The 13,980-nt window shown below is 36.9% G+C and overlaps 1 protein-coding gene across 1 annotated transcript in view; it reads left to right on the forward strand.

Annotated features, from left to right (window-relative positions):
* LOC114330792 (homeotic protein ocelliless-like) overlaps window positions 1-9,723 on the forward strand; it is a 199,182-nt gene extending 189,459 nt beyond the window's left edge. Inside the window, exon 3 of the mRNA XM_050651926.1 lies at window positions 9,455-9,723. Coding sequence (XP_050507883.1) covers window positions 9,455-9,723 — 269 coding nt within the window. The remainder of the gene's footprint in view (window positions 1-9,454) is intronic.
* The last annotated feature ends 4,257 nt before the right edge of the window (window positions 9,724-13,980 follow it).

The raw sequence follows: 13,980 nt of genomic DNA on the forward strand, positions 1-13,980 counted from the left end.
AGAAATGAGAGTACTGAGAAGAATTACAGGAAAGACACTGAGAGATCGAAAGGGGAGCGAAGATATTAGAAGACAATATAACGTACAGTGTATAAACGAATGGACACTAAATAGAAAAAAAGAATGGAACAACCACATAACCAGAATGGGGGAGACACCTGTGGTCAAAATAGCACAAGGTAAATCACCAATCGGCAGATGTATTGGCCGACCGCGCAAAAGATGGAGTGACAACCTTCCATAGAGGTATCAATCCGCCAATCAACAAGCAGAATTGCTTATAAAGAGGAAGAAGAAGAAGAAGAAGAAAAAGAAGAAATAAATAAACGAATTTAAATTTTAACAAGCAATTGATCTTAAGAAGGATTGCTGGAAAAGGACTACAGGATAGGGTAAGAAGAAGAAGAAGAAGAAGAAGCAATTGGAATTCGTAAGTCCTTGGTTTTCACCCAATGTGACCAAAAGTAGAACTGAAAGTCGATATTTGAACTCTTCGTCTAACTTTGCGTCGATTGATATATGATTTCACTAATTTTGAATCATTTTTGCCAAACTTCCGGTCATAACTTTTTAACCGGAAATTACATCAAAACCGGAACTAAATATTTGAGCTCAGCTTTTCAATGCGATGATGGTTATATCATATTATGTACTACTTCTATGACTATGATGTGGCACTTCCGATTACATCGTTTTAACCGGAAGTGATATGAAAACCAGAAGTATAATATTTTTTTCGCGTCTTGCTAAGACGCGTCAAGTAATATATCGCTTGTGTTATCTCCGTGTACACCTTTTTAACCGGAAGTGATATATGATAACCAGAAGTATAAAATATATTTATTCTTGTCCTGCTAAATCGCGTCGAGTAATATATCGCTTGTACTATATCGGACACTTTAAAACACTACTTCCAGTTGCCACTCTGCAACCGGAAGTCTGAGGTTAAATTTCTATCCTTGAGCTATAAGCTCTCACTCGACCCCTCATTTGTTATTCTATCAGTTCTAATAACGTAGAAGTTATATCATAACTTATCGTAGAAGTTACATCATTTCAGCACTACATAAAATATTTAATTTTATTTATGAAACTGGTTGCTATCTCAGCAGTGGTTGCTCTCTACATTTATTCCCCTACCCAAAAAAGTCAATGCAAAAAGATGTGAGGATCACAGACTCATTAGCCTGATGAGTCACACTTTAAAAATATTCTTAAAAATACTACATCAAAGATTATACAAAAAATGTGAATGGGACATCAGTGATTCTCAGTTTGGGTTTAGGCAAGGTTTGGGAACAAGAGAAGCAATAGTAGCAACACAAGTGTTGGTCCAAAATTGTTACGATCAGAGGAAGGACGTATTCCTGTGCTTTCTAGACTACGAGAAAGCGTTTGATCGTGTCCAACATCACAAGTTAATGCAGATCCTCAAGAAGCTTGATATAGACCAAAAAGACATAAGATGCATTGAAAACTTGTACTGGTATCAGGCAGCACAATTAAAAATAGACAATTCTATATCCAAATCCATACATATAAGAAGGGGTGTTCGGCAGGGATGTGTGCTTTCCCCTCTTTTATTTAACATTTATTCGGAAGCCATATTTCAAGAGTCTTTGGAAGATGCAGAGATGGGAATCAAAGTGAATGGAGTATTAATCAACAACATACGATATGCTGATGATGCTGTCTTAATTTGCGACAACATAGCAGATCTTCAACAACTTGTCACTATAATCGGAGAATACAGTAAGCGAATGGGATTAGAGATTAATACCAAAAAGACCAAATTCATGATCATCTCCAGAAACTTGGATGCATTTGAAAATTCCAGCATAACACTGAATACTAAGTCCATTGAGAGTGTAAGCAAATTCAAATACCTAGGAACGTGGCTTTTTGAAGACTGGGCATCGGACAGGGAAGTAAAATGTCGCATTGAGCAAGCTCAACCATCTTTCGTAAAATTCAGGAAGGTACTGAGCTGCTCAGAAATCGACCTTACACTGAGACTAAGGTTTACTAAATGCTACGTGTGGTCGGTGCTGCTATATGGCATAGAGGGCTGGACACTCAAAACGAGGGATATAAACAGATTAGAAGCCTCCGAAATGTGGCTTTATCGCCGTATCCTAAAGATACCATGGACGGCAAAAGTCACAAATGTGGATGTCCTTAAAACAATCAAACAAGAACGTCAGCTTTTCGAAAACATCAAGAAAAGAAAAACGGCGTATTTGGGTCACATCATGCGAAACGAAAAATACCAGTTCCTTCAACTTATAATCCAGGGTAAAATTGAAGGCAAGAGAGGAATAGGACGCAAGAAAATGTCCTGGCTCCGAAACATAAGGCAATGGACAGGGATTACCGACATACAATCACTGATACACATTGCAAGAAACAGAGAGTTAATGGAAAATGTGGTCGCCAACATCCATTAGTGGATTTGCATTTGAAGAAGAAGAAGAAGTTATATTCGCAGACAGATAGATCTACGGACAGACCCTGACAGGCAGGAAACCGTATTTGTTCTCGTATTGGTAAAGCGTGTCGAATATAATATTACGTGTACTATTTCGGCGACTTTAAAACAGTACTTCCGGTTATAACTCTAAAACCGGAAGTCCGAGGTCAAATTTCTCACTTTTAATCCCGGTTCTTAGACATATTACGTCACAAGAATACAGTAATTTAAATCGTAATCGGAATTTTTATGTCTTTGATGTATGGAAAATACTAAAGATAGTTGTAAAATAAAGAAGTTTAGTGGATTATAATACCTAATTATGGAAAACTGTTGATATTTGGTTGGTTTGGTACTGGTTTGGAGACATTTAAGTCTCCCCACCACAGTCGGAGTAGGCAACCGTAGTAAATGTCTAAAAACCGTGACTTTTAATACCATCCTTGAGTTATAAGTTTTCATTCGATACCTAACTTGTCATTCTTTCTGGTCTAATGATGGAGGAGTTATGTTTACAAAGACTCTGGGACAGACAGACATGGATAATTCAAGTTATTCACATTTTTTCAAAATAAATGAAAATAATATCATTACAGGGAACATTACATTACAGGCATGTTGGCTTTTTTATTATTATATTAAATACTGAAAGTTCAAAAGTGAAACGCCTCTTAAAAGCAAATAAAGAAGTGGTTAAATGACAGATGAGACATTAGGTTTGATGCAGGCCCGGACTGGCCCGCCGGCCCACCGGCCAGTGGGCCGGTGCGCCTTTTGCCTTCGTTAGTATCTATCCATTAAAAAATTAAACGCTGAAAATTTTTTTTAACCTTTACACAAAGATTAGGCGGCTACCATTCCCCTAAAAACTGTTTTTACTTAATGAAGAAACAGAAACTGCTACAGAAACCTAGATAATGAAGCCAGTGGGTACTACAAAGTATAACTTGTATCAGGTATCAGATAATCAAATAGCACATATACGACGCGCGGCGCCCTCGAAGACCATTTTTACGATTCGGGCGCCTTTCGCAGGTATCAATATCCGCCGTTTCTATTATAATACATAGTAGCTTAGATTCGATGCGCGGCGCCCTCGAAAACATTTTTTACGATTTGGGCGCCTTTCGTAGGTATCAATAATTTCCGCTGTTTCTGTTATAATAAATAGCTTAGATACGACTCGCGGCACCCTTGAAGACCATTTTTAGATTCCTTTGCCTTTTGTAGGTATCAATATCCGCTGTTTATATTATAATAGGTAAATAGCTTAGATACGACGCGCGGCGCCTTCGAAGATAATTTTTACGATTCGGACGCCTTTCGTAGGTATCAATTTTCGCTGTTTCTATTATAAAAATGTTATTCGAGGGAGCTGCGCGTCGCATCTAAGCCATTTAATTATCTGATACTTGATACAAACAGTGTTACATCCCACAATTGGCCTATAATAGACAGGTGTAGTTTTCTGCTCTCCATAACTACATTAAACATAATAGGATTGTTGCGCCCCAGAATCCTAAATAACGAAGTCATTGAGTACAACAAAATACAACTTGTATCAGGTATTAGATTGTTGCGCCACAGACTTCTAAATAATGAAACCATTGGGTACAATAAAATACAACTTGTCAACTTGTATCAGGTATTAGATAATCAAATAGCTTAGATGCGACGCGCGGCGCCCTCGAAGACCAATTTTTCGATTCAGGCGCCTTTCGTAGGTATCAATATCCTTTCTATTATAATATCTCACAATTGGCCCAAAACATGTGCAGTCTTCTGCGCTCCATCACTACATTATACGTATAGGACTGTTGCGCCCTAGAATCCTACATAATGAAGCCCGTGGGCGTAGTATAAACGCAACTTTGTCGGAATGCGCAAAAAGTGGCCATTTTAATGTTTGGTATAAATGTTTAAGAAATTCCTCCTTTAAAAATAAGAGCTTGCAGATATTGTAACGTCTCATTAATCATTTACATCCCATTTATACTCCAGGCACTGAAGTGAGGCAAAAAGGCACTACTGACCTTTCGTGCCTGATGGCCTCATTTGCCACATCTGTAGCAGGAATCCGCTCTGTTTTCTCCCTTGCAGTCGGTTTTACCATGACCGAACTGTAGGCATCTGAAGTATCGCTGGACATACAGTCTCTCTTTCGTATCTTGCACGAGTTATAGCCAACAGATTCTTTTCTCAGTGCTTTCTTGGCTGCGATGTGCGGCGGCCTGACTGTGACGTTTGTGTTGCCTTCACTATTTTCCCTTATAGAGATGAGTTTGATGTGTTAGATTTTCTGCTGCCGGTATACCTCCGAACCTGTCTCAGGATTTTTCCCTTTTTGACATCACTGTCTATATCAAATATGTCCACCTGGTCCTGATAGCCCCGGACGTTCTCTAATACGTTTTCGTGCATGCAGGCCACGCTTATCTTCTTCAGGTGCTCGGCCTGTTCTTTTCATGCCACTTCTAGGTTTAGGTCCTTGTACCTAATCTTCTTAGCGCTTTTGACACCAATGTGACTCTTCCTCATGTCTGCACAGCGTTTGTTTAGGTTTAGCAACTCGGCGTAGGATTTTCCACCTCCCTTCACGATCACCTTCTTCGTCACCACGTTCATACTCCTCCAGCGCGAAGTGGAGGTCCATACCCATAAAGGTGACTTCGAGGAGCTTCCTGAGGTCCCTACCTCTGTAGCCCCCCTATACTCTTAGATACGCTTCTCTGGTCTCCAGTGTCTCTATGTTTTCCCTCAATAATTTAGAAATAATTGCCAGTAGTCTCTTGTCCCCTTCCATTTCCGTCACCCCTTTCTCTACAGGGATCACGAAAATAGTCTGACGATTTCCCCGATTCTCTTTTTCCTGACTCTACCTTGTAATTGTGATCATAGAACTAAGTTGGAGGTATCTCTCTTGGTCTGTATTTACCTACTTCACATACTACCCGTTTCGGTTGTTCCTGATCAGGACCTTTCCCCCTTACCTAGATGTTCAGGTTCCAAGACCATTACTTAGTCGCATGGAGGTTTATTTCCTCTTCCCGGTTTGGCGACCGTAAAGTAAAGTGATCTTCTTCCCATTCGAATTTATAATGTTAATTTTTTCAAAGCCTCTTTCCCTTGAGTTCAGAACCGTTGCGATTATTTGTATCTTTCTTTCACTAAGTTATTCGGGAAAGAACTCTTCGAAGTCCATTTGTGTGGACACGCTTGCCGCCTCTTAGTCATAACTTCCTCTCCGCTTTTCTCCACTATTCTATTTCGGTTCTTAATGATGCCGAGGACGACTTCTCTGAAAGTGCCCTCCATGTCTTCGGTGGACAGTGGTCTTCGGTAGTTTAAGGACAGCGAGAGACGGTTCCCCAATAGGAAGACGATTAGTGGGAAGGCCACGAAAACGATGGAACGGCAACTTACTAGAGGCACATTGAAAAAACAGACAGTCATGTCTATACAAAAAGGATGTCTTTGGTGACTCTTTTAAGGTTTTTTACCTCATTCTTGATTTCGACTTTCGTGTTCTTATGGTCGGACATTAGTTTCACTAAATTATTTGTAACTCTGCTAAGTGTATTCATTGCTCTTACCATAGTCGTTATGTCGGAGCTCTACTCCTTCTCTCTAAATCTTTTCTTCCCAAATGAGGAGCTCCTTTGCAAGGTTGAATCCGCTGGAAGATCCGTCTTGTTCAGGTCCCTACCCGTGACCGGAATTCTTCTAACAGATCCCGTTTTTCCGAAGTCTCCTTCCTCTGTTCTTCTTCGCTGAGTACTTTCCCTTTTTTCTCTTCACTACTGATGAACACCATATTATCATCTCATTCATAGCTTGTTCCAGCTTGCATCATCACCGGTGACTCGCTCCATTGTCCCTTCGTTTTGTTTTATTTTTTCCTGCGTGATTAAATACTTATCCATATAGTTCCCATGAGTAGGGGCGAATTATACTGTCCGGCGAGGCAGTGCGCACTTACCCACGCCAAGGTTTGAATTTCAAAGGGTTTCGTCAGTCCTCCGAGGGCTCCGCATTGCGGCCGTCTGATCTCGGTCATTCACCACCCAGGCACGGATCGTCTGACACCGTGTGGTTGCAAATATTTTATATAGGTTTACTCTTCTATTATATGGAATGTTAGAGCGCTCTAAAAATTTGAAAAATTCAAAAAGTGACTTATATTGAACACCAAACATGACTTTTGTTTAATGTTTTTGAACCAGTAGATTCCTCTGTAGAAGCAGTTGAAAAATTACTCAAACTTTTCAAAAATTTGTTTTAAGTCTTCAGAGAGCACCAAAAAATGGAAAGTAGTAAAAGGGATACTGAAGCTATGTTTTTATGGCATCTTAATATAATTTACTATTTCCAATAAAAATAGTAAATTACTTTAGGGATTTAGATTAAAATAAACTTTAAAAAATCACAAGTAATATTTTTTATTTACTTTACATGCGTTAGGATTTGAAAAAAGTTTGATATAAAGAAGGGGTTTCTGGCGCCTTTGTTTAGAGATTAGGTTGGCGCTTTTTTTATGATTTGGGTTGGCGCCTTTTTTATAAGCCAGTCCGGCCCAGCTTGATGGATGAAAAAATAGGACATAAAAACAAAGTCAAACAAAAGTAGAACAACATGGGGAATGTTGATGGATAATGTTGTATACAATCACAATAAAGATGCACTAGAAATAAACAAACCAAGACACGTTGAATGTTACGAGGAGCACTCTCGAATCATTATTTACAATGTATATGCATTGTAAATCCGAAATTATGATTTACAAAGTTGATACATTGTAAATCATGATTCGAGAGTACTCCTCGAACATTCAACGTGTATTGGTTTGTTTATTTCTAGTGCATTTTTATTTTATTTTTAGTATAGGAACATGTAACAAATACGGCCTAAAACTAAAATGTAAGAAGGCAGAAATAAGGATAATCATTAGTAAAAACAACAATATAAACTACCAAATTAGAATAAGCGATACACCGTTAAAAAGAGTGGAGAAAATATGCTATTTGGACTCCAATATTATGGAAATTTGAGATCATAACTACGAACTAAAAACTCGTATTGTAAAAAACCAGAAGCGATCTTTATCGGTGTTAGGAAGATTTTCTGCAACGTATTTTTAAGTATTAATATACGCTTAACCCGCCGTTACACGCGTCTTCTATTGTGACGTGGTTGCACGCGTATGAGCGTCGCCCTCACCTACATCAATTCGACTTATTTCGAGAAAGAATGAATGTCAACATGTATAAATATAAAATGGGTTGTACTCACATATTATAGAAAGACTCGTAAACTAATTTTTTTTATTAATTTAACAAAACAAAAGTAAAAATAATATAGATCAAAAACAAGTTTTCTTAATTTTCAATTTCAGCAAGCCAATGAAGAAATTAACGTTCTTTACGCGAATTGATTTTACTAAAAATACAAATTAAAATTAACAACTGTTCTGAAGCTATTTCTTTGTGGCATTTATATAATTAACCATTAATATTTTGTATTTTGATAACGACGTCCGAGGTGGAATTCGAAACGTCAATAAAATTAATTTTTCAAGTTAAATTGTGGCTTATTTCCCAATTAGAATAGGTAAATTTAAAAATGGGTTCGTAGCCAGTGGCGCACCTAGAATTTTCCTTTGGAGGGGAGGGGGGTTTGCTTGGGCACCGAAAGTTTTTTGTATTATTTGTGAAAGACAAGTTACATTTTCCTACTTTCTTTTATATATATTTCTATATGCTCTGGGTGGGATTTTAACCCCCAAAACTCCCCCCCCCTCGGTGTGCCACTGTTCCTAACCTAATCCAAACAATAATATTTTAATTAAACCTACCTAAATATTAAATAAAAACCTAAAAGTTTCTTTGAGATAACAGAAACGTGATTTCACCGTGATTGCACGCGCAGTGAGGAATTCCCTCACCTGAAGAGGGATGTCTCTTCTTTCAACTATCACACAGCACACTCACCGCCTGAAATATTCTATAACTTTTTCATACCCTCTCATGAACCATGCTAAAGGCATTCCTGGGTGCTTAAGGTTATCGTATTAGTTTACACAATTTCATTGCTTATAAACAAATATGGTGAGGGATTCCCTCATAGCGCGTGTAATGGCGGGTTAAGAATTAAGAATTAAGAATGTTACTTCTTTAGTATCCTCCTCTACGGAAGATGCCACAAAACGATTAGATGCATTTGAAATTTGTTGATACTGAACGACGTATGTTAAAGGTCTCATTATAGATATATCTCGCAACTACCATAACTATTCTCCAGAGTCAAAGAGAAGACAAAGAGATTATTAACACCTAAAGAACAGAAAATTGGCTTATTTCGGCCATTAAGTGTAATAGTAAATACCGACTTCTACAGTTCATTCTGTAAGGTAAGATTGAGGGCAATACAGTTCCTGGACGTAGATATAATCCTGGCTGGCCAATCTTAGTAAGTGGACTAACATATATTTCTATCTGCTGTGAATAGAATAAGATGGGTTAATGTGGTAGCCAACATCATTAGAAGATTTTTAGAAGCAAAAGCTGAAATGGCAAAGTGGTTAAAGAATACATTATGACGAAGCAAGAATATTGTCATTGAGAAAAAACTCTGATATACCTATAAAATGGTATAAAATATATTAAATCATTGTACTAATATTTTACCAAACGAATATGAGTTTTAGTTGCTCGTGTAGGCAATGATCAAGATCTATTTAATCAAAAATGTGTGTAAAATTGTTAAAGTTTTTTATCTGTCATTATAGGATGCTCTGGACTCTGGACAAATTGGTTGACAGTTCAATGTTCAATGTAATACTGTTGAGTTATATTTAGAAATTTTTGATTAGTATTCTGACAGACGACACCTAGCCAGTCGGGATTACAATGAATTCATGGGTTAACTTTGTCTACATATTTATAATTTCATTTTTTTGAGTAAATACTTAAACAATTTTTTTTTCAGGCAAGCAATCGGAAGACTTGATCTCAAATAACAACAAATGGTCTTCCATGAGCCCGCAATCATGCAACACCGCCCTCTTAGTTCAACAAGCCAACAAGGTTTTGTCCCAACCTAGCCATCTTCAATCCCACCACGGATCACATGCAGCCGCGGCAGCAGCTGCAGCGCTATCTTCACCTTTTACTTCCCTTTTGGGGGCGACAGGAGGCGCTGCCTCTTACCTACTGGGTGATCATCTGAAACCAGCCACGGCAAATCATCTGTTCTAAGAGAGTGCGTTTTATAGTACTGTAATGCTACTAAGTAAATGGGCAGATTTGGATTTTTATTAAAGATGTGGTACTCATATTAAATTAAACTTTGAACACGATTTAATTTATAGATACGAAAAAAATTTTGGTGTTAGGATCATCATACGACAGGGAATAAAAAAAATTAAAATGATAATTGGAGTATTTTCACAAAAAATCTAACATAATATACACACATGTCCAAAAGTTTGGAATACGTACAAATAATATATATACGCCTATGGTGGTTTCAAAACTGTTGTTGATATTCATTTTAGAGCGTTTTTACATGAAAATAATAAAAACTTTGAAACGTTTTTGTATCATTTTGCCCATTTTGGTCACTTTCAACTGATTAGCGTACTTACACATTATTTCAGTCTGTGTTTAAATTTGAATTGAGCCATTTAAAAATGCCTAGAAACGTGATATCTCACTTTGACAGATCTAGAGTAATTGCTTTGTTACAACAGAGCTTTAGTCAAAGTGATATCGCGAATATTGTTGATGTTACTCAGAGTGCTGTATCTAAAATTAAAAAAAATCCAAGAGACAAATGACGTCAAGGATCGTTCCAGAAGTGGTATAAGTCGATGTACAACAGCAGCACAAGATCGGCAAGTAACATTGATAGCTCGAAGAAATCGTCTGAAATCCACAAGTGGTATATCCGGAGAAATTTCTAGACTGCAAGGACTGAATATTTCTCGGCAAACAATAACACGCCGATTAAATGCGGTAAATTTCTATCGTAGAAGGCCCTTAGATGTTCCTAAACTAACCTACCAACACAAAATAGTAAGGTAGCAATGGGCTAGAGAAATGGTGCAACATGGTCCTAACTGGAATAACGTGATGTTTTCTGATGAGTCAAAAATTGAATTGGTATCTGATTCTAGAAGAACCACTGGTTTGGAGGACCGCAGGATGACAAGCCCGACTAGAAAAAGCCCAACCGCGTGTTCCGTTTGAAGGTGGCAGTGTTATGGTTTGGGGTGGTATTATGAATGGTACACGGACGCCACTGCTGGTTCTGGAGAGAAGTGTCACTGGTACTGTGTACATCGAGGAAGTTTTAAATCCTGTCGTACGTCTCTTCCGAGGGGCAGTAGGTGATGAATTTGTGTTGATGCATGACAACGCACCTCCTCATCGAACAGCAGCAGTAAAAATTTTCTGGAAGAAGAAGGAATATCTACATTACAGTGGCCCTCGAATTCCCCCGATATGAACGTTATTGAACATGCTTGGGACATTCTCAAAACACGCATCAAAAAGCGAAACAATCCGCCTATTACACTTCGCGAACTAAAAGATGCTACTCGTGATGAATGGGAGAGAATTGCGCAAGCCCAGCTCGACCAGTTAATCGGAAGCATGCCAAATCGCCTACAGGCATGCATACAGAGCAGTGGAGGAAATACTAATTATTAGTTGTATTGAAAATTATTTTTTTCTTTACTAATTTATTTTTAAATATAAGTTGTACTTTCTAAGTTTTTCACTCCAAGAGAATAAATATTTTTTTTGCATATCGTTTATCTGGCTTTGAGATTTATTTAGTATTGTTAAGAATTGAAACAAAATGATGTTTAATTATTCAGAAAAGTTTATGTACAAAAATCAATAAAAAGGCGAAATATTCCAATATTCCAAACTTTTGGACATATGTGTATATACAGTCTGTTCCAACGAAAATTTGACCCCCTCAGAAATTCAGAAACCAAAAGCTTCTTCAAAATTAAAAAAAAAACACGCCAATTTTTAATGAAAGGGAGACGAATTTTCATGCAAAATTCATGCCCTCAAATGTAACCCCCTACTGCCCCGCATCGACCACCATTTTTTTTTAAATAGCAAGTGTGGTCAAGTGGCACATCATTTGAGAGGTAATTTTTTTTCTCTAAACGACGCTCTATTTTTTTTTAATTTACGTAATAAGTTTAAAGATAACTTTGGACTTAACAAATTTATTATAAATTAGTTAAATCCAAAATTATCTTTAAGATTATTCCACAAATTAAAAAAAGATTGTCCTGTAGAGACAACAAATACCTTTCAAATGATGTGCCACTCGACTACACTTGCTATTTAAAAAAAACTGGTGGGCTGATGCGGGGCGGGGAAAGGGGGACGAATTTGCATGAAAATTCGTCCTCCCCTCAATACAAATTGACATACTTTTTTAATTCTAAAAAAACTCTTGGTCTCTGAGTTACTGGAGTGGGGGTCAAATTTTCGTAGGAACACTCTATATGTAAAATAGTTAATGGAGAAAACAACTCAAATTAATATTACAACCACAATGAAACATTTCCTACAGTCGGCTGTATACGATTAATCTCAAAAAATTAATTAAAATTGTTTATAAAAGGTATATTTAATTTAAAAAATCCCCTTCTGGCTTCATCGCAGAAGGTTTTGGATATACAGTTTTTAACATCACGCCTCATTTTATATTAAACTTTCTACAACTGTATTACATTTAAAGGGTTTTCACCCCTACATTTTTATGGCTCAAGCATGTTAAAGCTGTTAACAGCACTGATGATGAAATCTTTATTTCGAAATCGTTCTGTGATATATCCGAAAGAGATTTTTTAAATTAAAGATACCTTGTATAAAGGATTTTAATTAATTTTGTTCGAATTAATACATTACTAAAGAGACCCGTATATTGATGAGAATCGGTTCTCTAAATAATATCAAGAGATTTTATGTTGAGTTGATTTATATCATCTCTTCAAATATTAATTTATACTTACTTACTTACTTTACTCCTCTTGATTCCATTTGGAACATAGGGCCTCTACAGTCCCCCTCCATTCATCTTTGGTTCTGGCCAGGGCTTTCACCTCTTTCCATGTTAATCCATTGTCTTCTAGCTCTCTGGTAATATTTCTTTTCCAGGATGTCATTGGTCTGCCTTGTTTTATTTTTCCGGTTGGTTTGTAATCCAGGGCTTGTTTGATTATATCATCTTTATTTTTCCTTAATGTGTGTCCAATTAACTTCCATTTGCGTCTATTTATCATTTTGGCTATCGGCTCTTGATTAGATTTTCTCCAAAGTTCCTTGTTACTTATCCGATTTGGCCAATATATTTGCAATGTTCGTCTAAGACATCTATTTACAAATTTTTGAACCTTTTGTATAATCTTTTGCTCTATTTTCCAAGTTTCTGCTGCATATAGCAAAATGCTCTTTACATTTGTATTAAATATCCTGATTTTGGTTTTGGTTGTTAATTTATTGGACTCCCATGTTTTCTTTAGCATATAGAACGCATTTTGGGCTTTAGTTATACTTCCATTAATTTCCTTTTCTATTCCACCGCTAACGTCAATTATGCTTCCCAGATAGCAAAACTTCTGTACATTTTCTACTTCTTCTCCTTCAATGAATATACCCATTTTTCTTTCCGTGTTTATCTTCATAAGTTTGGTTTTTCTTGTGTTAATCTCTAATCCTATTTTTCTTGCTTCTTTTGTCACCTTTTCTGTTTTTTTCTGCATATGTTGTCTTTTTTCGGACACCAGACATATATCATCCGCAAAGTCTAGATCTTCAAGCTGACCGAAAGCATTCCATTTAATTCCTGTTTTATTTTTCGTTGCCTTCTTCATTACCCAGTCGATTAAGAACAAAAATATGGTTGGAGATAGAATGCACCCCTGTCTGACTCCACTGTCTGTGTTGATTGGTTCTGTGAGTTTCCCATTGTGCATGATTTGTGCGATATAGTTTTCATAGAACATTTTGATAATTCTTATGTATTTTAATAGAATTCCATATCTCTTTAATATTTCCCACATTTTTTCTCTGTTAATGCGGTCAAAGCTTGTCTAAAGTCAATGAAATTTATATAGATTTTGCTCTGCCATTCTATTGTTTGTTCTACAATGTTTCTTAATGTGGTAATTTGATCTGTGCATGCCTTAGTACTTCTGAAGCCCGCTTGGTTTGGTCTTAACAACTGGTCTGTAGTTTCTTTCATTCTTTCTAGTATCATCCTTCTCATGACTTTACTCACTGTAGAAAGTAGTGTTATTGCTCGCCAATTGTTGCAATTCGTTTGATTTCCCTTCTTGGGTATCTTTACAGTTATACCTTTTTCCAATCATCAAGTATTCTCTCCTCCTGCCATATTTTGTTTATTAGTACATACAGGATTTCTTCCGATGTTTCTCTATCTGCTTTCAGCAGTTTTGTGGTAATGTTATCTATTCCAGCTGC

This window comes from Diabrotica virgifera, chromosome 5 (assembly GCF_917563875.1).
Source record: "Diabrotica virgifera virgifera chromosome 5, PGI_DIABVI_V3a".
NCBI classification, from domain to species: Eukaryota; Metazoa; Arthropoda; class Insecta; order Coleoptera; family Chrysomelidae; genus Diabrotica; species Diabrotica virgifera.